The sequence below is a fragment of the Nanorana parkeri genome, unplaced genomic scaffold (genome assembly GCF_000935625.1).
Source record: "Nanorana parkeri isolate BGI_ZX_2015 unplaced genomic scaffold, ASM93562v1 scaffold413, whole genome shotgun sequence".
NCBI lineage: Eukaryota > Metazoa > Chordata > Amphibia > Anura > Dicroglossidae > Nanorana > Nanorana parkeri.
In genome coordinates this window covers 773214-797289 of record NW_017306681.1, presented here as the reverse complement: position 1 = coordinate 797289, position 24076 = coordinate 773214, and the positions used below count along the sequence as shown (strand labels likewise).

Genomic DNA, 24076 nt, shown 5'->3' with positions numbered 1-24076 from the left:
TGCTGGGTTTACATTATTGCAGTGGTCTGAAGGGTACAGTAAGGCTGGGTTCACATTATTGCATTACAATAATGCACAGTTAAGAACAGACTGTAATGCTTCGCAATGACATTTATTTGAAATAGTTTTCCAATACACATCAATGCACCACAACAGATCAGCATTTTTGTGCACCGCAATGCACAGAGATGAACAGATGTCACAACAACCAAGCCTTTTTAAAACACACCCATAGGGAGAAAAAGTGGCCCTAATGTGAAAGGACCTGTTAGTTGTGTTAGACAACAAGCAAAAAGATTTCAGTCCTCTCCTAATTATCCTCTACTATAAATACTTTAAAATGACTACTGGGTGGCCACACTTTTAGAAGTCTGAAAGTCTGCTATCTGTATTTTGTACTTCACTGTGAATCCATGTGTGATGTACTTCTCATGTGGGGATATTTTGCCAGCTCTGCGGCAGACTATGCATGACAGGCAATTGCAATCCAAATGGATTCCTATATTCATTTTGTCTGACATACCGGTAGCAGCTCCATGTATTGACAGTAGAAGACATTTGCAACACAGTTGTGAGCAGCTAGCACAGTGCCCCCCCCGGATGTAACCTCTACCCCGTAATTTAGATAATTGTAACACAAGAGAGAAAAGCAGGGGTTTTCGAGAGGTATTCCACCACCACTTCAAGTTTTGATCAAAAGATTTGTTTTTATTTAACATGTACTGTAACTATACATATAAAAAGCAATTAGTAATTGCAGTAGATTTAAAACTAGATCATTCTAACAGGAGCATAGACCCATAAAACATACTGTACATATCCATTATAGATCAATAATTATTCATTCAGTGTGTCCAATCCCTACGCGTTTCACAACTTGGCTTCATCAGGGGATTGTAAACTGATCTAACAAGAAACAATATATTCAATCAACGCATATCAATAATTCGCTAGTAGGTCTGTTAAATAGCATAGAGTGTATAAAGAGATGTGTTTAGGCATCTAAACCAATGGAGAGAGTTCCACCACCATTATCACCATCACACACCCGACACTCACCACCCACTGCGAGTAGCTTGATATGGGTACAGCTCCCTGTAGTAGAAGACATTATAAAGGTGATGACATGCCCCAAGTCAAACCGCCTAACAAATTGCAAACACAAGATGCATCTTCTAAAGATTATAAGGCTGGGTTCGCACCTAGGCGTATCGAATATGCGCGTTTTTTCGCGCGTTTCGTGACAGGCGTTTTTACCGAGGGCTACTTGGCTGTATCCCAATGGAAGCGCGCGACAAAAACGCCCCAAAGAAGCTCCTGTACTTCTTTGGGCGTTTTGTAGCGCGTTCAAACGGCCTGTAATACGCCCAGGCGTGAACCATACCCATAGCAAATAATGGAATTTTGGCGTTTGAGCGTTTTGCAGAGCGTTCAAACGCGCTACAAAACGCCCAGCTGTGAACCAGGCCTAAAAGCGTATTTTATACAAACTATTGCATCTAACAATGGGAACGAAGAAGACATTCTGAGTTTGTTTAGCACAAGTTTGCGGCACATTTAAGCTCACAATACATGTTCTTTGATGGGAAGGCCAGATGGTAAATTTTGCAGCTGAAAATCATGGATCTTGTTGCGAATCAGATTTTTTCCCAGAGGTTTGTCCAGATTGTGGATTTTAACATAACAAAATATGTAGCCTCATCTGAATGGGAATATTTCTCATAAGTAATTCCAGGAAAGTGTACATTGCAGAGTAAAGGTCTTCCATCTGGTCCTTCAACAAATTAAAAAGCAAGCTGTGTGACTTAAGCCAGCTGATCAAACAGACACATTCCCACAACAGTCCCCACGTGTATTGTGAGAGCGATGAATCTGTGACTGTATCCTAGGGATTTAGTCTGTGCTATCTATGTGACCTGAATGCATCCTGTGTGGAACAAGTGGCACCGATTTCTTTTTCTCAACTCAAACTACAATTTTGCCATTTTAAAGTGGTCAATGCATAAGGTTAGAAGTATTTTCAAGTACTACTTAAAAATACTGAGATGATTCACACCTTCTCATATAGTCACAGAGAAGAGGTTCTTACTACCCAGGAGTTGTGATATCTGTGTTTACCCACAGCTCCACTTACTGGTAAATATGAAAGCAGCTCGTCTACTCAGGCATATTAGTGATTTGTGAGCACCATGATGGCAGAACATGATTTCATCAGCGTTATTCACTGAAGGGTGAAGAGTTTGGAGAAGGTAGGAGAAGAGAACAATCTAGGCCCAAATAGCTGATTTGGAAATATTCTCGAATTCAGCTCACTTTCCAGTTCAGCTATTTTATCCAAGATTGTTCACTTCTCCTGCCTTCTCCAAACTCTTCACCCTTTTCTAAATAGCCTTGCAGGTCTTCAGGAAATGTAAAAAAAAGGTAACAGTGGGGGGCACTGATCCTATTATGTTTCTACACAAAGTCAAAACCACATTGTATTTGATGTCAGGGCATGAGTGCACAAGCATCTTTTCCTTCAGTTGTTCTCTGTAAAAGCAGGAAGGAACTTGCAGCACCATACAACACATCTTTTGTTTGTCCACATAAATGTTAGCAATACATTTTCCTTTCATTTTTAAAAGAAGAACATGTTGCCGTTTTCATCTTGCTGAGTTCTGTCTTTTTACAATAAATACAGTGTGGATCAATATAAAAAAAAAGCGCAAGGTCCATAATTCCTTGTATTTTCATTATGGGGGAATTTACCAAAACTGGAGCAGTTGCCCATGGTAACCAATCAGCTTCTCTCTTCAGTTTGTTAAGTTAAGATTTAAAAATGAAAGCGAGAAGCTGATTGGTTGCTATTCAAAGCTGCTCTAGATTTTGTCTGCTCCAGTTTTGATAAATTCACAATCTATGGGGGGAATTTATCAAAACTGGAGGAGCCAAAATCTGGAGCAGATTTGCACTGCAACCAATCAGTTTCTCTTTCTCGTTTTCAAATCCCAACTGAACAAACTGAAGAGAGAAGCTGATTGGTTACTATGGCCAACTGCTCCAGATTATGCCTGCTCCAGTTTTGATAAATTCCCTTCTATGTGTTTTGAAATTTTAGCCATCATATGTAGTTTTGTGTTATGACCAGAGGAAAAGTCAATTAAAAAAGGTTATTTGAATATGAATGGAAGAATAAAACTGTCTGCAAGCATTATTCAGTCCACCGAAAAGTTGTATTTCAGTTACAAGAGGAATTTGGTGGTGAATGACCAGCTAGCTTTCATTATAAAGAAAATGTGTGCTAAATGAAATATGTAGACTGCTGATCTTCTCCAAAAATGCTGGCTGCCTGATTGTGTCTTGCTTCACTAACTAACATACTTGGACTCAATATATCAGTGAATATTAAAGATCAAAATTGCAGAACCATTTTTCTTAAATGTTCCAGTGGTGAAACCTCCTGCAATAATTTATGGCTCTGTTCATGCTGACTTTGGAGTGTCAAGCGTTCCCACCTACCTTGAGGTGTTGCCACTCTTTTTAGGTTGATCACATTCCTGCAGCATACTGCCTTATATTAAAAAAAAATCTAAATCAACCATGGACAGCGCAAACCCCTTGTAACAACCATAGGACATGTTTAAGAACTCAACTCAAGTACTATATATCTAACACCATTTTTATTTTTGTCAGAAAAGGTCATGTATAAAAACACTGTCAGTTTTTGCCATGTGCCTAATTTGGGAGATTTTCCTTAACTGGACCCCAGAGGACCTGATAGGAAATCTTTCTAATTTAGGGAATTTTCCACCATTGTCACTGAAACAAGTGTCCCCATTGTCCCCATCGGAAGATTTGCCCTCTGTTCCTGTTGTCCAACAGTCACCAGGATGCATAAACAGTATTAGAGGGTGGTTCCAGCATAATTAACCAGGCCACTGGTAAGTATGTATGGTCTGGGCATGACCTCTGGTCACCTGGCGGGCCTGAGGAGAAGGTGGTTGGGGTTAAATTGTTTTAGAAAAACTGTCACATGACAATAAACAAAAATTTATCAGCACTTGTGTCTGTGAGTACTTGACAAGTATCAGTACTTGTACTTGAAAAAATGGTACCGGTGCATCCCTACTATATATTGATATAAAACAAATCATACTTTAAAACAGGGATGTACAAACTCTAGGAGCTCTGTATGCTCCATAAAAATGACAGCTGCCTCCTAACTTTTGCATTTTTCTCTAGTCTAGTCCTGGAGCTGGAAAAGTATCTGTACATGTACTTGTACCGAGTACGGTACTTGGTATCTGAACATCCCTCATTTCTGCGATTTATAGAAAGTAAAAGATAATCAAGATAAGTTCTTTCATTCTATCATCCAATCTCTGACAGGAAAGTGACCGAGACTATGGTTTGTCTCAAGGTAGAATAATCGAAAATGGCTTCTTCTTTCAGACTGGCTCAGTTTTGAGAATATAGTTTATGTGTATGCAGATCATATGGTCACTTGACAACTTTTTAGCTGCAGAAGTACTCAAAGGAATATGGAGGTAAGCAGTAACACAATGCATTTATATGTATGCAATCACTGTTGATCCAGGAAGCAGGCAGATGCTGCATAGGCTTGTCCATCGGGTCAAGGATAGTCAAGAAGAGAGCATGAACTAACAGAATAGTGGGGAAGGTCAACAGAGCTTGCACAGCAAAATAGAAAAGCAGATTAGCAGTGACAGAGCAGTAGATTTGAAAGAGGAAGCCCAAATAAAAAAAAAAACACAGGAGACTAAGGGGGTTATTCACAAAGGTAGCCGAAGGATCAGCCGTAGCTTTTTATTTGTGCTGCTGTGGTCTCCCATATGGCAGATAGCTGGGCTTCTGTATTTCTTTCTGTGGTTCCAGATTCTGCTGCAGACTCAGCTCTGCATTTGCCTGCTGCTTTGTAGCATTAGCCACCATTAATGGTTTTAATATTTCTTCCATCTCAATTCCGAACAAACAAAACAAAAAGGGTACTGTCCCTTAAAATGTTACCCTCTTTTTTTGTCTCTGCCCACATCCTCCACCAGTTGTGATAATTAAGGGTTTGGCTGGAATGCAGGACATCAAAATATTTGTCACAAAAACAGTCTTTATTGTGACCTTAACAGGCTTTACTCCAGCTGCATATAAGAAACAAAAAACAGAAGTCCTAAATAAAAAAAGTACTGGATTATTTCAGTAATATAATGCCCATAAAGCAAACTAAAAGTCCATATACATAGCAGCAGTTATCGTACCCAACCATGTAGAGAATAAACCTCCTTTTGTCCACAGTGAACCTAAGGCAGGCTACACACACCTGAAACTTCCTCCGCCACTTCCTATTTGGCATGGAAAAATATTAACACAAACCTAATCTTTTGTTGCACAGCCTTTAATGGAAATTGCTACAAACAAACAACTTCTGTAGCTCTCAAATAGACTTATGCATCTGCCAGAGGGTAGCTTGACCCATGTTTCTTGAACAAACTGCTGTAGTTGTCTCGAGGTAGCAGAGCAGCCCCAACCCATAACTAAGCCTCCTCCATGTTTCACAGTAGGTACACTGTTCTTTTTCTTTGAAGCTTTGTCTTTGAACGTATAGCTGATGTGGCTCTAGTTTTTTCTCATCTGTAGGAAGCACATTCTCTCAGAAGCATGTTAGCAAAAATCAGTCTGGTTTTATGTTTTCCTTTCAAAAGTGGAGTCCTCTTGGGTCTTCTTCCTTTGAGCTCGCTGTCACTCAAAAAGTGACAGATGCTGTGATCAGACACTGATTTACCCTGACCTTAGAGTTTAATGCATCTCTTTGGAAGTTTTCCCTTGGCTTTTTCTCTACCATTTGCACTATTCTTTGGTTCAATTTGGAGTAAATGTTTCCACTTGCAGTCATGTCCAGGAAGGTTGGCTAAACTCTTTTCTATGGATCTTTAACTTCTTAATCATATTTGCAATTGTGGTCACAGGAACATCAAGCTGTGTGGAGATGGTCTTATGGCCTTTATCTTTGACATGCTGGTGTATAATTTTCTTTCTGATCTCATCTTTGGTTTCTTTGATGCATGTTCAGTGTGGTACACATAATAATACCACACAACAGATCAACTTTTTTTTCTCAATTTAAAGGCTGAGAACCATTTGCTTTTAATGTATTGACTTTTCAGGAGCTCATTGTTTCAATGAGCTGTAAGAGTACCAACAAATTCGTCCATATTTGTATTGTATATGACATAATGCTACTTTGGTTGAAGTCAATCTAGACCTCACCTGGTTGACATTTAGGGGGTTATTCACTCAGCTGCCAAAGGCAGCCGAGTGAATAACCGAGCCGAAGTGAACTGAGCCGAACGTCGTTCGGCTATTCACTTTGACTGCATGCAGCAGATTCCAGCTGTTCATTGGCTAAAATTAGCCGTACATCGAATGACTTCGGCTGCTTTCGGTCAGCCGAAGTGCAGAATCCGATCAACTTAGCCGATCCAACATCTGGATCGGCTGATCACTTAAGCGTCAATTGCTTAATTAATTAAAGGGGTACCCTGATGCAAATAAGCCCCTTTGCCCGCAGACTCCCACAACCACCGGTTCAGGGTTGTGGGGAAGAGGCCCTTGTCCCCATCCGAATGCCGAGGGCATGTGGCCTGGTAAGGCGCAGGGAGGGGGGGGATGCTTGATCGCTCCCCCCCTTTCCTGCCCTGCCGGGTCTGGTAGGAGTGTTAGGGGGGATCCCATGTCCCCCCCCATTTTGGGGGGGGGGGGCTGGGGTTCCCCCTTAAAATTCCTAAAGGGCCTGGTATGGATTTTGGGGGAAACCCCACGCACTTTTTTTTTGTTTTAACTTAGGGGGTCCATTCCTACCAGACCTAAAGGGTCTGGTATGAATTGGGGGGGAACCTCACACTTTTTTCCTCTTCTGCGGACTGTAAAAAAAAAATGTTTTCTAATGTCACTTTGCTGCAATGAAATTTCATCCAGCAAGCTAAATTTCATCCAGACTACTGCCAACGAATTTCGGAATCGGAAATTCGGATTCGTTTGCATTCGTTATTTCAGTATTTTGGAGATCGGATACATCCGAATCTCTGAAATTTCGTCCGAATTTCGATTTCAGAGAATTACGTTTAGACAGGTAAGTCTAGTAAACCTCAAAATTCAGTGATAAATAATGTGAATGTTTATTTACCCAAATTTGCTTTTTTTAATTTTGATTACTGTTTATAATGGTGCAGTAAATCACAGTCCACTAAGGTTTTCAGTCTGTTAGAACTCCAAATGCCCTTTTTCTGACATATCTATATTAACCATCCTGTCTGACACCATTCGATTAAAAAACAGACAGTAATTCTGGAAACTGATTTAACCTTCATTTAAAGTGACATTAAAGGATAAAACATTTCTCCCTCCCCCCAATGTTAATGTAAGCACTTACCTTAAATGATGTCTCTTAATCAGATCTTCTTCTTCTTTCCTGTCCTTTTAAGCCTTCTCTCCAGGGCTGCAGCGGGTCTCTGATCCAGCGCTGACTCCTCTGTGCTTGCTGGCACTTCCTGTCCCACGGTGTCTGCATGCGGGTGCACGGCGTCCATAGACTTACCTTGTGTCTCTCCTCATCTCCTGGCCAAAAATGTGAACTGTGCATGTGCCTGCCCCAAGATCCTTTGCAGCCACCCAAAATTTTTCAGAATTTCGGACGGGAGCGCGCGGGGAAGACACAGGTAAGTATTAACCTTTTTTAAAGCGGCTTTAAAACAAAAAAGTTTTTGCATATATCTACTGCTTACTAGCAGTAGATATATGCAAAAAAAAACGGAGGGTTTAATATCACTTCTGTTACTTCTGGTACTGGATATTACATTAATTCATTACTGGGTTTTGTACTGAATGAAATCTACTTTACATGGTGTTTTTCTATCATCATTTATGGCATAGCCCTAAGAGAAACACGCACAATAAACTATTTTTGTCTCAACCTGATATGACCAAAATACTCCAATGAGAATTATTTAATGCTGTATGGTCTTTCCATCCTATTTTGCTGCCTAAGGCGGCTATGTGCTTACATTACTTATAATAAGACCTTTAGATTTAAAAGCAATTTGACAGCAGAAACGATAAGATGTTAGTAGGTCTAACAAATGCTCTACATTAGCCTAGAATAACCTGGAGGTTGCCATAAAAACTGATCAAATGTTCAAACAGTTTTCAAAGTGGAGCTGTAAATTTGGTATGACTTACAGGCTGACAATGTCATCTCAACCTCAGCTGCTGAAAAACATACATGTAAAACCAAAAGTTACTTTGCTAGGACTGATACCAACAGGAATGTACAAGATATGCACTTTGTTGGAACTTAGCAAGCACAACAGAAAAATAATATTTCTACTGAATCCGATCAGGTCCACACCTGCTCACGTCAATGGCAGGGCTTCAAATACTGAAGGTAAAATAGGATGTGCTGCGTATAAATTCAATCTAAATCCTTCAATACCTTCTGAGAACAATGGGTTCAGTAAAACCCAATTGGCTACAAAATAAAATGCAGCAGGTCTAAAGCTGTTATGGCATTTTTAAAAAGGTGGATGGACTGATTTTTGCACAATGAAAGAATTTACCACAAAATGAATTGTAAATGCTTACAACAGTCCAACCAAGGATTCCCTACCCTATTAAACAATAACCCCCTATAGCAAATTGACTGATTGATTTAAAAAAAATCTTAAATTAAATGGCCCAAATACTTACATGTGTCTCTGCGTGATGATGTGTCCACTTCCTATAGGGTCCTTAAACGCTCTTTTATAGCTCCATGCCACGATGACATCATGGCATGGAGCTCCAATAAGACCGGTTGGATTAGTGATCTTCACTCCCAGAAGAAGTGCCTTCGATGTTCACATGACAGTGGACTCCGGTTACTATAAACGGACTCAGAAAGGGGTTACATTTAAATTGTGAATGGGCGGCAGAGGAGAGGGGGGAGGCATAGGGGTTTCAGCAAATTTGCTTGGAGGTGAACTTTACAAACAGCACCTCAAAATATTGAAATAATTATCCCACCTTATAGAAACCAATACATCTCAAACAATTCATCCCCACGCAGCTACCGCCTCATGTATCACTTGCCCCTCCCTTTTAGATTGTAAGCCCTCACGGGCAGGGCCCTCCTTACCATCTTGTCTTGGGTTGTTTTGTGATTGTAATGTCTTCCTTATATTGTAAAGCGCTGCGCAAACTGTTGGGGATCTCTGAGAGAAGGTCCGCTGAAGGCGCACTCAGGAGAAATCGACTCTGTGTCTGTAAGACAGTTCCAGCACTGTAGAGAACAAACTCCCTTCTTGCCGAGTTTCAACGCGGGAATAACCCAGTTCAAAACGGGGCAGGACCATGGACCAAACTGTCGCTAATCTAAGATATCTGTGTACTCACTACATTCTGGTGAGTACCAATAGGGGGGCCGTTGGACTAAATTGAAATTGATCAGCCAATATCTGCCTTGTGTTTTTTCTCCCGGCTTCTAAATATCGTCTACTGAACACTGTTTTCGTCTATCTGATAACTTCACTGCAAGATCGCTACTTGTAGATCAGCCTAAGATAGATACAGACTGTTGATTGCCTCTGAGTGGCTATCACGATCTCTGTTATACATTACTGACTGATGATTCAATGCAACACTTTAACAAATACTTTGTTCTATATTCGGTATCATCCTAGTTTGTCACGATCATCCACATACGTGTATACTCTTCTGGATTTTTGTTTTTTGCTCCTTTTATAGGTTGTTTGATACAATTTAATTTAAGATATTATTTATGGACGTTTATAACACTGACTAACGATCAACTTAACCCTTTGTAGGCTGTGTTAACACACAGCTCCCTTCACCTATTATTTTTGCCTGAACATTTGAATTTATTCAACACTTTTATTACTTAATATAATCACCGATTACTCAACTATACCTTTAATTAATCTAACCTCTAGCACTTTGTTACAATTTTTTCAAATATGATCATGACCACTTTTGATAAATGATGTCAGCCAGCATCCCTGACCTCTTTGTTTAAAGGAGCTGAATGTAAACCAGGGATGCAACCTCATTTTACAAAGGAAGGAGGTGTAAATGCACTGGTCTGAGTGGGAAGCTGTCAAAATTAGTTGTGGTGGTATCACCACTACATGAAATACTTTCTGCAGCAGTTGGAGGTTTGCTTCGGCAGGTGGGCAACCAGCCCATTTAGTTTTCCCATTTCGTGAACTGTGAACACTTAAAGTGCATCAGGTGGTTATAACGAACTAGACCCCCCCAACCAGGGATCAGTTCAGAAAGCACTTAGTGGAAACTAACAGGGTTATTCACAATAGGGTGAAGAGTTTGGAGAAGGCAGGAGAAGTGAACAATCTAGGACCATATAGCTGATTTGGAAAAATTCTCCAATTCAGCTCACTTTCCAGTTCAGCTATGTGGTCCTAGATTGTTCACTTCTGCCTTCTCCAAACTCTTCGCCCTTTTGTGAATAACCCCCTAAAAGTTTTTTATTTACAACAGAAAATTTTATTCGTTTGAAACAAAGTTTGTTAAACTCCTTGCAATGTACATTAATCCTCCAGAGGGGATTTTGTTTTACTTTAACTGGGTTAACTGGGCTGGAAAAACAAACATGGAATTTAGGAGTGAGTCTGTCCATTTCAGGAGCCAGCAGGATTTTCTAGAAGCCAGCTGCATTGACAACTAGTAGAGACAATCTCAAATGTTAGTCCTTAGTCCTAGTTAGCTGTGATTTGTAAGTAGCATTGGCTACCTAGCTCCTGGGATTTGTCAAGCCCTGCTTTAACTGCGCCTGAATGCAGTGCCTGTATCCCAAGGCTGGCTGAGCAGACTAACACATCCTTTTAGTAGGTAATAGTTCATAGACATATGCGATTCGTTTTGGAAAGATTCGTTATTCAGACGAATTTTCGTTATTCAGAGATTCGGATGTATCGGGTTCGGACGGTTGTCGCGCGGCAGGACTTTTTTATTTCGGCGGGTCGCGTGCATCGTGATTGACGCTGGATTACATCGATGGGTGCCCCTTAATTAAAGGGGTACCCTCATGCAAATAAGCTCCCCTGCCCGCAGACCCCCCACAACCACTGTGTCAGGGTTGTGGGGAAGAGGCCCTTGTCCCCATCGGCATGGGATACCCTCCCAATGCCGAGGGCCCGTGGCCTGGTATGGTGCGCCCCCCCCCCCTCCTGCCCTGCCAGGCCTGTGCTCAGATCAAGGGTCTGGTAGGAATTTTAGGGGGGACCCCACTTTCCCCCCCCATTTTTTGGGGCTGGTATTCCCCCTTAAATCCCTACCAGAGCTAAAGGTTCTGGTAGGGCTTTAGGGGGGAACCCCACGCACAATTAGTTTTTTTCACTTTAGGGGTCCCTCCTAACATTCCTACCAGACCTAAAGGGTCTGTTATCAATTGGGGGGAACCTCACACTTTGTTTTTCTCTTCTGCAGACTATAAAAGAAAAAGTCTTTTTTTTTTGTCTAATGTCCCTTTGCTGCAATGAAAATTTGTCCGCAAATGAAAATTCGTACAGACTACTGCTAGCGAATTTCGTCCGAATCTACTGCTAACGAATTTCGTACAAATCCAAATACCGAACTGAATTGACTTTCGGACCCGAATCCCGAAAAACTAAATAAAGGAAAATCCAAATGAAAACGAAGCAAAACACATTTTTGTGCCGGTGCACATGTCTAATGGGCCACATATATGTATTTAAATTGTGTACAGTATTTATTGATTGCTTGGATTTCGGAGATTGTATGTTTAAACAATTACCCCATAAATAAATCATATTTAAATTTGTTTAAGTAAACTTTTTCCTGGGATGATAATTTGATGAATAGGAAAGAAAAATCACCCATAGCACCCAACAATACAATTTCAGTGGTTAGCTTTAAGTTGTACTATAGAAATAATCTTACTGAGGTAGTCTACAGAATGTTTGCATTGTTTAATGAGGTTATAAGAATCAATGCCAGTCATTTGTTATTGTCATCTTCATCTTTAATAATCAAGATGGTTTGGAACATACAAATTGCTTATTCAGTGCCAAATTAGAATATTTGTTTTGTAGAGCTACAGAACAAAAGCACATCGTTGTCAGAGTTCTTTTTTGGATTCACAGAAAATATGTTTGCCGGAGGAATGCTCTTGTTTTATTATATCAGAAATGGTGCACTGAGGCAGAATATGTGAATCACTGTACTCTTTGCCCATGGAAATGCACAATGGACCATGAAACTATTCAACCTGATATTTATAAGCTGTGAAACAGGTTTCTTCATAGGAATTCTTTTTTTATATCCCAGCATTTATTTGAACATTTGTATAAAAATGTTAGAGTGTTTTAATGCTAGGTATTGTGATATTTTGAAAATGAAATGTTTTTCTTTTCTAGTTTTGGATAGAGGAAAGAAGTATCAGAACTCCTGTCAGGTTTTATTGCTATCTGAGACTCCGTTCTCCTTTCTCACAGTCTCGAGGATAACCTTTTCACCAGATAGGAAATTAGGGGAATTCTCAAACAGCAACACAGACAGAAGTAAAAAATGTTTTTTTTAAGGTAAGTAGGAGAACACTAGAACCCCTGCTTTTTATTGTCTGTTTCACCGTTGAAAAATGTTCCTCACTTTATGTCTGGTTGTTCCCAGAACAGAAAAATGAGAGATACCAGTGGATACCAGTAAAACCTGACAGAAGTTGGAACCCTTTCCCAGTCTATTCAAAATGTTAAAAAAAAGAGCTATAAATACACTTTAAGTGACACCCTTTACTGACTAACGTAAGCCCTTAAATGTGCAAGCTTTCAAAACATGTTTTGTTTCTTTGTCCTCGTTCACATGGGGAGCAAAGGGCCTTTAAAATTAGATGGGTGATCCACATTTTAATCCCCACTCTCAGTCAACACCTAAAACCTAACATGGCGGCCACTCAGGTTTGTACATACTATATGTCATGACAGCAATGCTTTGCTTTGCAGCCTCAGCAAGTTTTATACAGCATGTCACATTTGGCAGACAGTGTAATTTGCCAAACTTGACAATTGCAGTCAATGGGACCACGTTCCAACCTTGTGCCAATTGCTTGGCACGGGGTTAGAGTATGCTATTGCAATGCAAAATCCCAATTGGGATAAAAAAGAAGAAGACCAGGCATTCAGGAGTCAGCAGTATACCTCCTGAGTGCCTGCAGAGTGGTTATCAACTGCGATAGCTTTTCAGGGGGAGGTAAAGTCTGTTGTCTGTGTGAACCACGCTTTTTGCCTCATTCACACTGCTAAGAGCCGGCCCATACAGATCGGTGCGGCGTGCACGGCCGTATCGGGCCACTTCCGGGATAGATACTGTAGGTGCTGCTCGTGATTTGTACGCAGCACCCTGTTCTTCTCTATGGGAGTGCGTGGCCGTATGCCGCCCTACGCTCACCCGAACTGCACTTCCGTGCGGGTTCGGGTGTCTGTACTCGTACGCAGACAGGATGGCTCTTAGCAGTGTGAATGAGGCCTTAGTCAAGCTTTAAAAAAACTTGATTTCAAATATATTTGTAAACAGAGCAACAATGATATACAAGTATGTATAGCGCTTTATAAAAGTATATGAACCAGTATATATGAGCATATATGACCTATGCAGTAAGTGGTACTTGCTACCTGTTCTTGAACCAGTAGTAAGGCAAATATTACCCTTGTGTCAACTTTTTTATCATTGCATTATTCTTGTCATTGTTTTATCTAACCAGATTAGACATCACATTTGCTAAATACCCCCTACTACAACCAAGCCCAAAACATGTACCTGAGAACTAGCTGAATCATTGAAGGTTGCATAATGAGAATATCAGGTCCTTAAAGTGTGTGTAAACCCAACAATGTAAATATGCTATTGAAAGACTTTTGCTATATCTGTTCATTAAGTACAAAAAAATTACCTGCTGAACCTGCCAGTAGTCAAGGAAGTACATAAATTCCTGGGCACTATGCCTCTGCTGCACTAAAATCTCGAGCAGTGTTATCAGCCCTACCCAGTTCACCTCTCTAAATTACAGAACACTACTCCCCTGTGTTATGGAGATGAGGAGTGTGAGATTTTCTATAGTCCTAGCATACTTCCTGCCCTATAGTGACGCCCTAGGACATCACCAGGTAAGCATAAAAAGATTGAAAAATGAAAACTAATGCAGCCACCACATCTAAAGACTTAAGTACTTACTTGTGAAAGCCTCCCCCTTTTTCCTACATTTGGCCCCCCAAAATGTGGGGGTTTGGGAAACTTATAATAAGAGAACACCAGATATCCAAATGAGCACAGGGGTACATTAGAAGCCCTTACACATGCCCAGGAAGATTTTAAATTAAATAACAAATGCACCCTGGTCAATCATGATGTACCTGCCACATTTCCATCACTAAATGACAGATCCCAGATCCCAATATGGTCATGCAAGATACCCCCACAAATTAGGAAGGCATGTGGCCTTGTATGGTATAGGAAGTGGAGGCTGCACGCTCGCTGCCCTCACAGGTTGAATGCCTATATAAGGACCTGGAATTTTTTGGGGAACCCCATGCTATTCGTTTCCCATTTTGTAATGTGTACTGTCTCTATTAACAGACTATATGATAAGGTTCTGTAACACCATGTCAGGGACCCAGGGGGGCCGTTCCTCACCAGGCTCGCCAGCGCTGGCACGGGGCTCCTTCTGGCAGGGCATCTAGCGCTGGTGTGGCCAGTGCGCATGCGCAAGATGCATGAAGACGCAGAAGCGCGTGCGTAGTGCTCCTGCGCCATCCCACATTCCAGGTACTTGACCTTTTTACTGCGATACACGATGCGTGGCTGTTTTAGCCGTGATCATGTTCAGAAGCACGGACAAAATCGCGGCAGGAAACCACGCGATCTGCCCGGTGCGACTGGAAAATAATGGCACCCAGAGTGTGATCGGTGCACACCTGGGCGACTCCTGACTGCACGGCAATCCGCGGAATTGTGCACAATTGCCGCACGGTGGGGTGTCGCCTAGATGTGCACCGGCCTTAAATCAACCGACACTCTAACTAAACTGACCTAACCCTATGCTATATAGTTAGTATCTAATTAAATTAAATAGTGAATCTATCAAATAATTACATTGTAATTGTATAATAATTAACACTGCCCTCTATATTAACACTTCATTAATGCTTAATCAATTATATGCAATTCAACTGTGAATTACTAATCTCATCAAACCCCTAATTCAGATAATAAATACAATACAAAAAATCATCAAGTACAACAAACTAAATATGTCAACGCAGAAGTCCCAAATTGATTGCCTCCGTCCATATATGTGCCAAACAAGTGGTAGACTTTACCCCAAAAACAGTGACAATCTTCAATGTGCTTCAAATTAAGAATCCTTTTGTAATGCACCCTTGTGCAACAATCTAATGGAATCACCAGACAGGAGTGACCAGTGTGTTACATGGTCAATAACCGCTCTTTTAGATTAAAACTGGCAGTATCTCTTCTGGGTTTGGACCTTCCTTCACCCCAGGGATCCACTGTTTGTTTTCCAATGCCACCGCTCTCTTAGTTTCCTATCAGAGCTCAAACACACAAACAAACGCGTGTAGCCTTCACTTGAGGTGACTTTATTCATACAAATATTGTACTTACGATAAAATATAAAAGACCATTATTCTAAAAGTAACCGTTTACTGAAAGTTCGTTAAGACATCGCTCTGGCTGGTCTGGCTGGTACACACCATCCACAGCATCGCTTCTTTCCTTCCTTTAGAGTGACATCATCAAACGCCGCTCAGATGCGTTTCGTCTTGCGACTTCCTTTGTGAGCAGCACGTGACCGAGGAAGTCACGGGATGAAACGTATCTGACGCTTAATATGTTTCTCCAAATTGTTTCTACTGTATTTATTAAATTAATCTAACAAATTTAAAAAAAGAAGTTTAAATGTGTCATGTTCAAATTTTTGGCACCTTTCCAGCTTTCCACTAATGTTATTCCAGAACTTCATATACTCTCTAGGCCTTAATCCAGGTCAAGTGAAGACAATTCCAGAGCTTAATACATTTTGATCTTTGAAACCTCTCAAGGTGTTATTTGTACACTCAACAGCCACAGGATGATTAGTGCTTTGAAAATAAGATAACAGACTGTTGTCAAAGCAGTGTATAAATGTAAAAGCTGATATATAAATGCTTCCTGCTTGTAACTGCTACTGTCTGGAATGGCAAAAACATATTAAAATGAAGGTGATCTAATGAAGTGTAGACAAGGAAGAATTGCTTGTATAAAACCGTGCCTTCATGTCGCTTCTTTGGACGTGCGGGAAGATTTAGCTCTCATGGAAGTTGTTTTTCGGTAGTCCAGTGTGCAGCTAGGGAGCATTGCCTGCATGCATTTGATCTACAGAACATTTTTAAAAGAAAAACTTAAAGCAGTTCTGCAGTTGCAAATAAAAAAATACCCATTAAAAAGAAAAGTAAAAAAGATTTTGCTACAATACTCACCTTCTTTTCAGGGCTGCCAGTCAGTCTACCAGGTTAAATTGCACTCATTATCATTCAACCTACTTTCTCAGAGCCAAGGCTGTTATAGACCCGCTCCCAACCTGTGAATGGACAGTAAAGGATAAGCAGCACAGAATTGACCTTGTCACTCTGTTTTTTTCTCCTCGTATTAGCATGCTCCTTGCCAGCACATCCATTGATTTTCTCCCAGGTGGCGTTCTGCTGTACAGAGACTGCCACAGGTTGATACCAAGTCAAATACATGTACTTACAGTACACTGCTTGAATTGAAAAATATACATTTAATGATGGATTAATGATTACAGATTTGAATTCATTAGTATTTTATATCTGCCTGGAGTTATTTAAAGCAGAACTCTGGGCAAAATGTTTCTTAATCCTTGCAGTGGGGCTACCTTCACACTACAAGGGTTAAGTGCTTGTTTGTGTCTAGTTGCTAAAATAACAATGCTATACTCACCCGATCCTTAGAGCTGACTTGCTCTTAGACTGGTCCCTGGGGCCTATCTCCCCCTCCGCTGCAGCAGTCTGAGAATCCTTGAATCAACACGTTCTACACAGTGTATAGGACATATGGACGCAGAGGGACATACCATCACTGCAGCGGGGAAGACAGGCTTCAGGGACAGAAGTAGCTTACAGCCGGGTCTTTTGTTTGGGTGGGTATAACTCTTTTTAGCACCTATACACAAACAAGCACTTAACCCTTGCAGTGCAAGGATAGCCTCGCTGAAAGAGTTAAGAAAAATTGTGCCTGGAGTTCTGCTTTAACTATCATCTCATAGATTGAACATTACAACACAGCAGAGGGATAAGCTAGACAGATTTTGTGTGCTGTAGACTGAAGAAATACAATTATTTGGCCACAATGAACAAAGATACATTTGGCAAAAAAAACAAAACGTCTAAAGGGTGAGATTGGGGTGCATCTTTTACGCCAAGCCTTTTCCAGAATAGAATGCAGCAGAACATGTTTGTATCAGAGTGGGCATGGCTGAAACCATTGACAATGCCCTAGCTTTTCACACAATGGATGGACACACAATATGCAATATGCCCTTCCATCTGCAATCTTTCTGTTTGACAGAAATTGCAGCAGAGACCGGCAGAAGAAAGTACCTATTTCTTTGAGTGAGCGTGACAAACGCATCATAGGAGAAGTAGTGCATTATGGGATATATGCTAGCTCTACATAACACTTTTACAACAGCAGTGTCAGTATTCTGTAGCGGAGGAACACAAGGTTGATAATTAACTACTTTTATGTATTCTTATTGATGTAAGAATTTTACCTCAATAATAATTTATTTATTTATGCCATTTTCTAATTTATGCTAAAAGTAATTTATGTATGGGACTGTCATGGGGTTTCCTGGAACATATGAAAATGGACAAATGCTGCCTTTAGTTGCACCTTAAGGCCCCATTCACATCTATATTTTAAGTGCGAACTTGTGATTTCCTGTAACAGGAATCCCTGTCCCGGTCACCCATGCATCCATGGGTGATTCCTAACCGCATGTAATGCTATCACATACGATTGCATTCAAATGCAGCGGTTATCGCTCGATCATGAATTTGAACGCGTGACAGCTACCAGTAAACCACAGATGAGGGATTCCTGCTGCAGGAAATCACAAGCTACTAGCACAGGAATCCCTAATAGCACATAAAATATAGGTGTGAATGTGGCCTAAGAGAAACAGTGGATATAAAAAAATGTAGAATCTCTTCATATTTCCCATTTAATATGTAATCGTCAGTAGTCTCTAAAGGTGGCCATACACTTTACAACCATTGCAAGACCTTAGTCTTGCGATGGTTGTAAAGTAATTTAAAAAACGTACGATCTGCCCATTTTGGACAGGCAGATCGTACTCGCGATCATCGCAAGCCCGCCCCGCTGAGGGGCGGGCTTGCGATGACCGCAATACTGAACGGGCAGTGTGCGCGTGCGCACACCGGCCCGTTCGGCATTTGTCTCGCCGAGCATGCCACAAACCTGTCCCGTACGATTTTGGGCTGGATTTCGAACATGCTCCTTAGACAAAAGACATGCAACCGTATAGTAAAAACGGTTGCAAGCCTTCCATACACTTTGCGATTATCGTACGATTGCGGGATTTCCCACGATTATCGTCAAATGGACATAAGGAATCTCAGGAGGATTAAAAGATAATTACTAAGGTTGAATGAAATGTATTTGCTCCATGTCTGTTAGTCACAACTGGATGTGAATATTTTAATAAATTAAACACAGAAATAATTCTTAGAATATGCTATGTAATTGGAATGAGCAAAGGAAATCACCAATGTTTTTCGTCTGCAAAATTCTGACAAAGCAGAAACTCTTCATTTTGTCCACTGAGCTGCTTAGGTGTCATTTTCTTAATTAAATCTACTTTTTTTATTTAGTGGGTGTGGGTTTTTATGGGGTGTATTTAGGGTAGTTTATTTAATTTAGGGGTCTATTCACTAAGCTGCCGTAGGCAGCCGAGTGAATAACCGACCCGAAGTGAAGTGTTCGGCTATTCATTTCAGGCTTGTATGGCTGATTTCAGCCGTACACTGACTAAAATTAGCCGTACATCGGCTTGCTGCGGCTGGCTTTGGGTCGGCCAAACATGCGCAGCATGTTTGGCCGACCCGAAGTGCAGAAGGAGTTCGACTCAGTCGATCCAACATCTTGATCGGCTGAGCCAAACCTCCGGCAGGCTACTCGCCGCTGTTCAGCCTATTCTCATAGATTCCGAACAGCAGTGAGTGAATAGCGGAATGGCGGCACAATCATTTTCTATTTATTTTTTTGTACTTTTTCAACTATTTTTCTGTTCTGCACGGTCCCTCCGTAGGGCTGAGCATTTGACGTCACTCCTCTCAGCTGAGCCGGACAGATAGGAGTCCCTTTGCACCCACAGATTTGTACTTGGGTTGTCCATTGGATATTTCTTTTATGCCTTTTGTCACCTGTGACATTGTTAATATACCTATAATGTTAAACACTTTTCTAAATGTGTTATATTTACGTAATACTTTTGATGTAGTCCTGGGGAAAGAATTAGTACAGTAAAATATCTTGTATTATTTTCAAGATAATACAACCACGCTTTGATCTCTCAACACTCCATCTAAGACGTTTGTTGATTAATTTCTTTATTCTGTGTTTTATGATGAGAAGTGTTTTAATCAAGACAAAGAAGGGATTCCAGAGACAGGATTTAATTATTCTGGCAACATTATCAGCCAAATGTCATTTTTCATTAGAGTGCTTCTGCACTAGTGTGCTCTTCCCTCGCTTAATATGGTATTGTATTATATTTAGTTTATTAGAAGTGAACTGTTTTATACATGTGTATATTTACTTTAAAGTGTAAGCTCTAAGAATTAACTTTTTGCTCCCTTTTGGTCTGTTTAATATGCTATTTTTTACATGTTTTGTTATACCTGTTCAATAAGTGCAAGAAACTGGTTAATCCTGGCAGAAATGTTGTACTGTCCTGTGCACTCTGTGGTGTTATTTTAAACAGTATTATTAGCCTTGCCCAGTTTATTACTGTGAACTACAGAACACTCTATATGTTATGGAGATGAGGAGAGGGGAAGGAGTTTTATAGTATTTACACACTTCCTATCCTAGGGTCACAATGCAGCTCCTCCATACAGTACATTCAGTGAGCGTTGTCACCCTAGGATAGGGAGTATGTTACTAAAAGGATCACAAAGGGAAATAAATAAAGAAAAAATGTTTAAGGAAAAGGAAACTTATACAGCTAATGCATCTAAAGACTGTTTTCGGTCCTAGAGTGAGAACGCTCACCCACTGAACCGTATCTACTGAGGAACAACATTGTCATCCTAACAAGCTCTTCTGATTTGGATTTATTTTTTGCATCCTCCTTGTTGAAAATACAACAGCATTTATTATGTCTTTTGAGCTGTAGATTAAGTAAAGCTTAATTCAGCATTCCTCAAGATCTCATCTAAACACATAACCAACAGTAACCAACAGAATACTGCAAGTCAACAAAAGCCGCATCCAACCCAATGATGGCAAGCAGTTCAGATATGAAGTTTGCAATCGCAAAGCTCAACAATAGCAGTTACCAGCTATGAAAGCTCAAGCTTGAAATGCTGCTAAGCAAAGAATACTCGTGACAAGTACTGAGTATGGACAGACAGACCCGCGGAGGAATGGGACAACAAGAAAGGGCAAGCTAAGGCAATTATAAGTCTGGTAGTGGAAGACGACCAGCTCATCTACATAAGAAAAGAAAATCCTATTAGGCCGTACAGTAGCCGTAGGCAGTCAGTTGTCACTGCTAGCTCCATCCAATTGTTGTTGTTTTTTAATTATAATTTTTTACTTTTTACAAAAATATTTAATTACTTTTTTTTAATGTAATATTTATTTACATTTTTAAAAATATTTTTGCAACTTTTTTTTTTCACTGTTTCCTATTCTGCTCAGTACCACGGAGGTGCTGAGCAGAATAGCCGAGCCAAATGCCGCTCAGCGGCATTCGGCTATTCACTCACTACCCTATGTGAATAGGGGCGAACGGCAGCAAGTGAATAGGGGCGAACGGCAGCTGCCGGAGCTTCGGCTGAGCCGATCCAGATGTTGGATCGGCTGAGTTGAAGTCCTTCTGCACTATGGCTCAGCCGAACATGCAGAGCGTGTTCGGCTGACCAAAGTGCAGCCGAAAGGCAGTCGATGTATGGCTGAAATCAGCCGTACTGAGCCGTAGTGAATAGCTGAAAGTTGTTCAGCTCACTTCACTTCAACTCGGTTATGCACTCGGCTGCCTTTGGCAGCTTTGTGAATAACCCGCTCAATGTTTAAAAATTGGTGCAGAGGCTCTGTCATGCTGCTCATGGGATTTACTATTCTGCCCTATTTTCTATTCTCCTGGAAACAATTATAATGACTCAGTTGCTTAGAGAGAATATTTTAAATACTAAATGTGAAGTACTGTAATTGTATAGCTGTTGAGAACAAGATCTTGCTGCCCTTACAGTAGTATATCTGTGGTTTTGGCCCTATTTCAATCTATAACTGCAGTGGAAAACTTAATTTAGTCTGGAGCTCTAAACTCTGGTGGACATTGCAGATTATTTAATGGGTGTACCTATAATCAATTTAGTATTACACCATTATATTAGACCAGACACTGACAAACCCAGGTTAAAACTATATCAACCTAGAAAATAATTGCTCCAAACTATTATGTACCTATTTTTATGGTAAAAAATGAGTATATGCCCTGAATTTGTGTTGTTTTCCGCATTGCAAACTTATATTCATAAGCTGATTGGTTGCTCTGCAACAGGAAATTTTCATATAGTCATGCTTTTTATACATAAGCTTTTTTGTGTTTTATCAAACATATTAACAAAGGCTTGTCTCCTCTTTTTTTTATTCCTTCAAACTACAGTGATTTCAATGAGTAATCGTTCTTGTCCAAGTCGATGATGCTGCTATCTAATTAACCTTCTTCTTCTATTCTGCAGCTTTCCTTTATCACTTCTCTTCCACCTTATGGTTATCTATTGTTCATTTAAAACTGCAAAAACTCCCTGCTGGTTTTATGGCACACAGCTAAAGAGAACAAAATGGCTAAATAAAACCACAGGAGAGAAGTTGTATTAATGGTATTTTAAAAGTTGAAATTAGACTTTCAAGCCTTTTTATGAGGCTTTGAGTTATAAGAATGATACTCTGGCAGCACAGTGGCTTAGTGGTTAGCACTTCTGCCTTGCAGTCTGGGGGATCCTGAATCCCATTCAGGGCACTATCTGCAAAGAGTGTGCATGTTCTCCCGGTGCTTGTGTGGGTTTTCTCCCACGCTCTAAACACATGCTGGAAGGCTAATTGGCTTCTGTCTAAATTGGCCCTTGTATGTTTGCATATGAGATAGGGACCTTAGATTGTAATCTCTGTGAGGGCAGGGACTGATGTGAATGTGCAGTAGGTAAAGCATTGTGTAAATTGTCAGTGCTATATAAATGCCTGTAATAATAAAAATGAATAATACTAAGGCCACAATGCCTAATGGGTCTTACACTACAGCAATGCCCAAACAGTACAGCAAGTTGGACAAGTGAAACCACATAGCACACTTTTGCTTACATTGGTTATTCCCGTGGTTCAATGCAAGTGTTCAGCCCGTAATGAAATGTATTCAATAAACAACTTGCCTCTAATTAATGAAGAACTTGGAAGTCACTTCGCTGCCATCAGTTTCTGTGTTTGCTCCATTATGTATGTAAATGCTCTTTATATGTAAAAATCTTAAAATGGATCTTTACCCCTCTTCACTAAAAATGGCATCATCATGCAGCTCTGCATGCCAATATAAAATATCTTACATTCATTAGTTAAACATTGTTTGCTTTTACTTACAATTATTGTGTTTTTTTTCTACTTCCTGGTTGAGTGAGGCACTGGTGATGTAGCCCTGGCCTCACAGATGCATCCTGGGAAGGCTATATCACCAGTGCCTTTCTAGGAGATCTCATCTGTAAACTGCAAAATCTTGCAAGATTCTCAGGGAAAAGGCAATTTTTGCCCCTCAGATGATGTGTATTGACACATGTTTCAGAAAGCAGATTCACATGGTTATTCACAAAAGGTGAAGAGTTTGGAGAAGGCAGGAGAAGTGAACAATCTAGGCCAAAATAGCTGAACTGGAAAGTGAGCTGAATTGGAGAATTTATCCTGATCAGCTATGTTGTCCTAGATTGTTCACTTCTCCTGCCTTCTCCAAACTCTTCACCTTTTTGTGAATAACCCCATCAGAGTTCCTCATGCCAATATAAAATATCTTACATTCATTAGTTAAACATTGTTTGCTTTTACTTACAATTATTGTGTTTTTTTTCTACTTCCTGGTTGAGTGAGGCACTGGTGATGTAGCCCTGGCCTCACAGATGCATCCTGGGAAGGCTATATCACCAGTGCCTTTCTAGGAGATCTCATCTGTAAACTGCAAAATCTTGCAAGATTCTCAGGGAAAAGGCAATTTTTGCCCCTCAGATGATGTGTATTGACACATGTTTCAGAAAGCAGATTCACATGGTTATTCACAAAAGGTGAAGAGTTTGGAGAAGGCAGGAGAAGTGAACAATCTAGGCCAAAATAGCTGAACTGGAAAGTGAGCTGAATTGGAGAATTTATCCTGATCAGCTATGTTGTCCTAGATTGTTCACTTCTCCTGCCTTCTCCAAACTCTTCACCTTTTTGTGAATAACCCCATCAGAGTTCCAGGAAGTAAAGGGAGATGGATTCATCTGCCCTTAGTGAAAAGTGTCACCATAAGAAAAATGGGGAGGAAAAGAAAAATAAGATATGCAAATAATAAAAGGCTGCAATTATCTATAATTATCTGTTTATCGGTTTCCATCAGTGGCGTCACAAGTGGCGGGGGGTGCGGCCCACACCCGGGTGCCAGCATTGGAGGGGTGACACCAAAATGACTCACAGTCATTTTGGTGTCACCCCC

The 24076-nt window shown here is 40.5% G+C and overlaps 1 protein-coding gene across 1 annotated transcript in view; it reads right to left on the bottom strand.

Annotated features, from left to right (window-relative positions):
• The window catches only part of MAP9 (microtubule associated protein 9), a 143605-nt gene that overhangs the window by 84162 nt on the left and 35367 nt on the right, over nt 1-24076 (bottom strand). Inside the window, 2 exon segments of the mRNA XM_018559710.1 lie at nt 8737-8876; nt 14710-14877. Of these exon segments, the coding sequence (XP_018415212.1) occupies nt 8737-8876; nt 14710-14877 (308 nt within the window).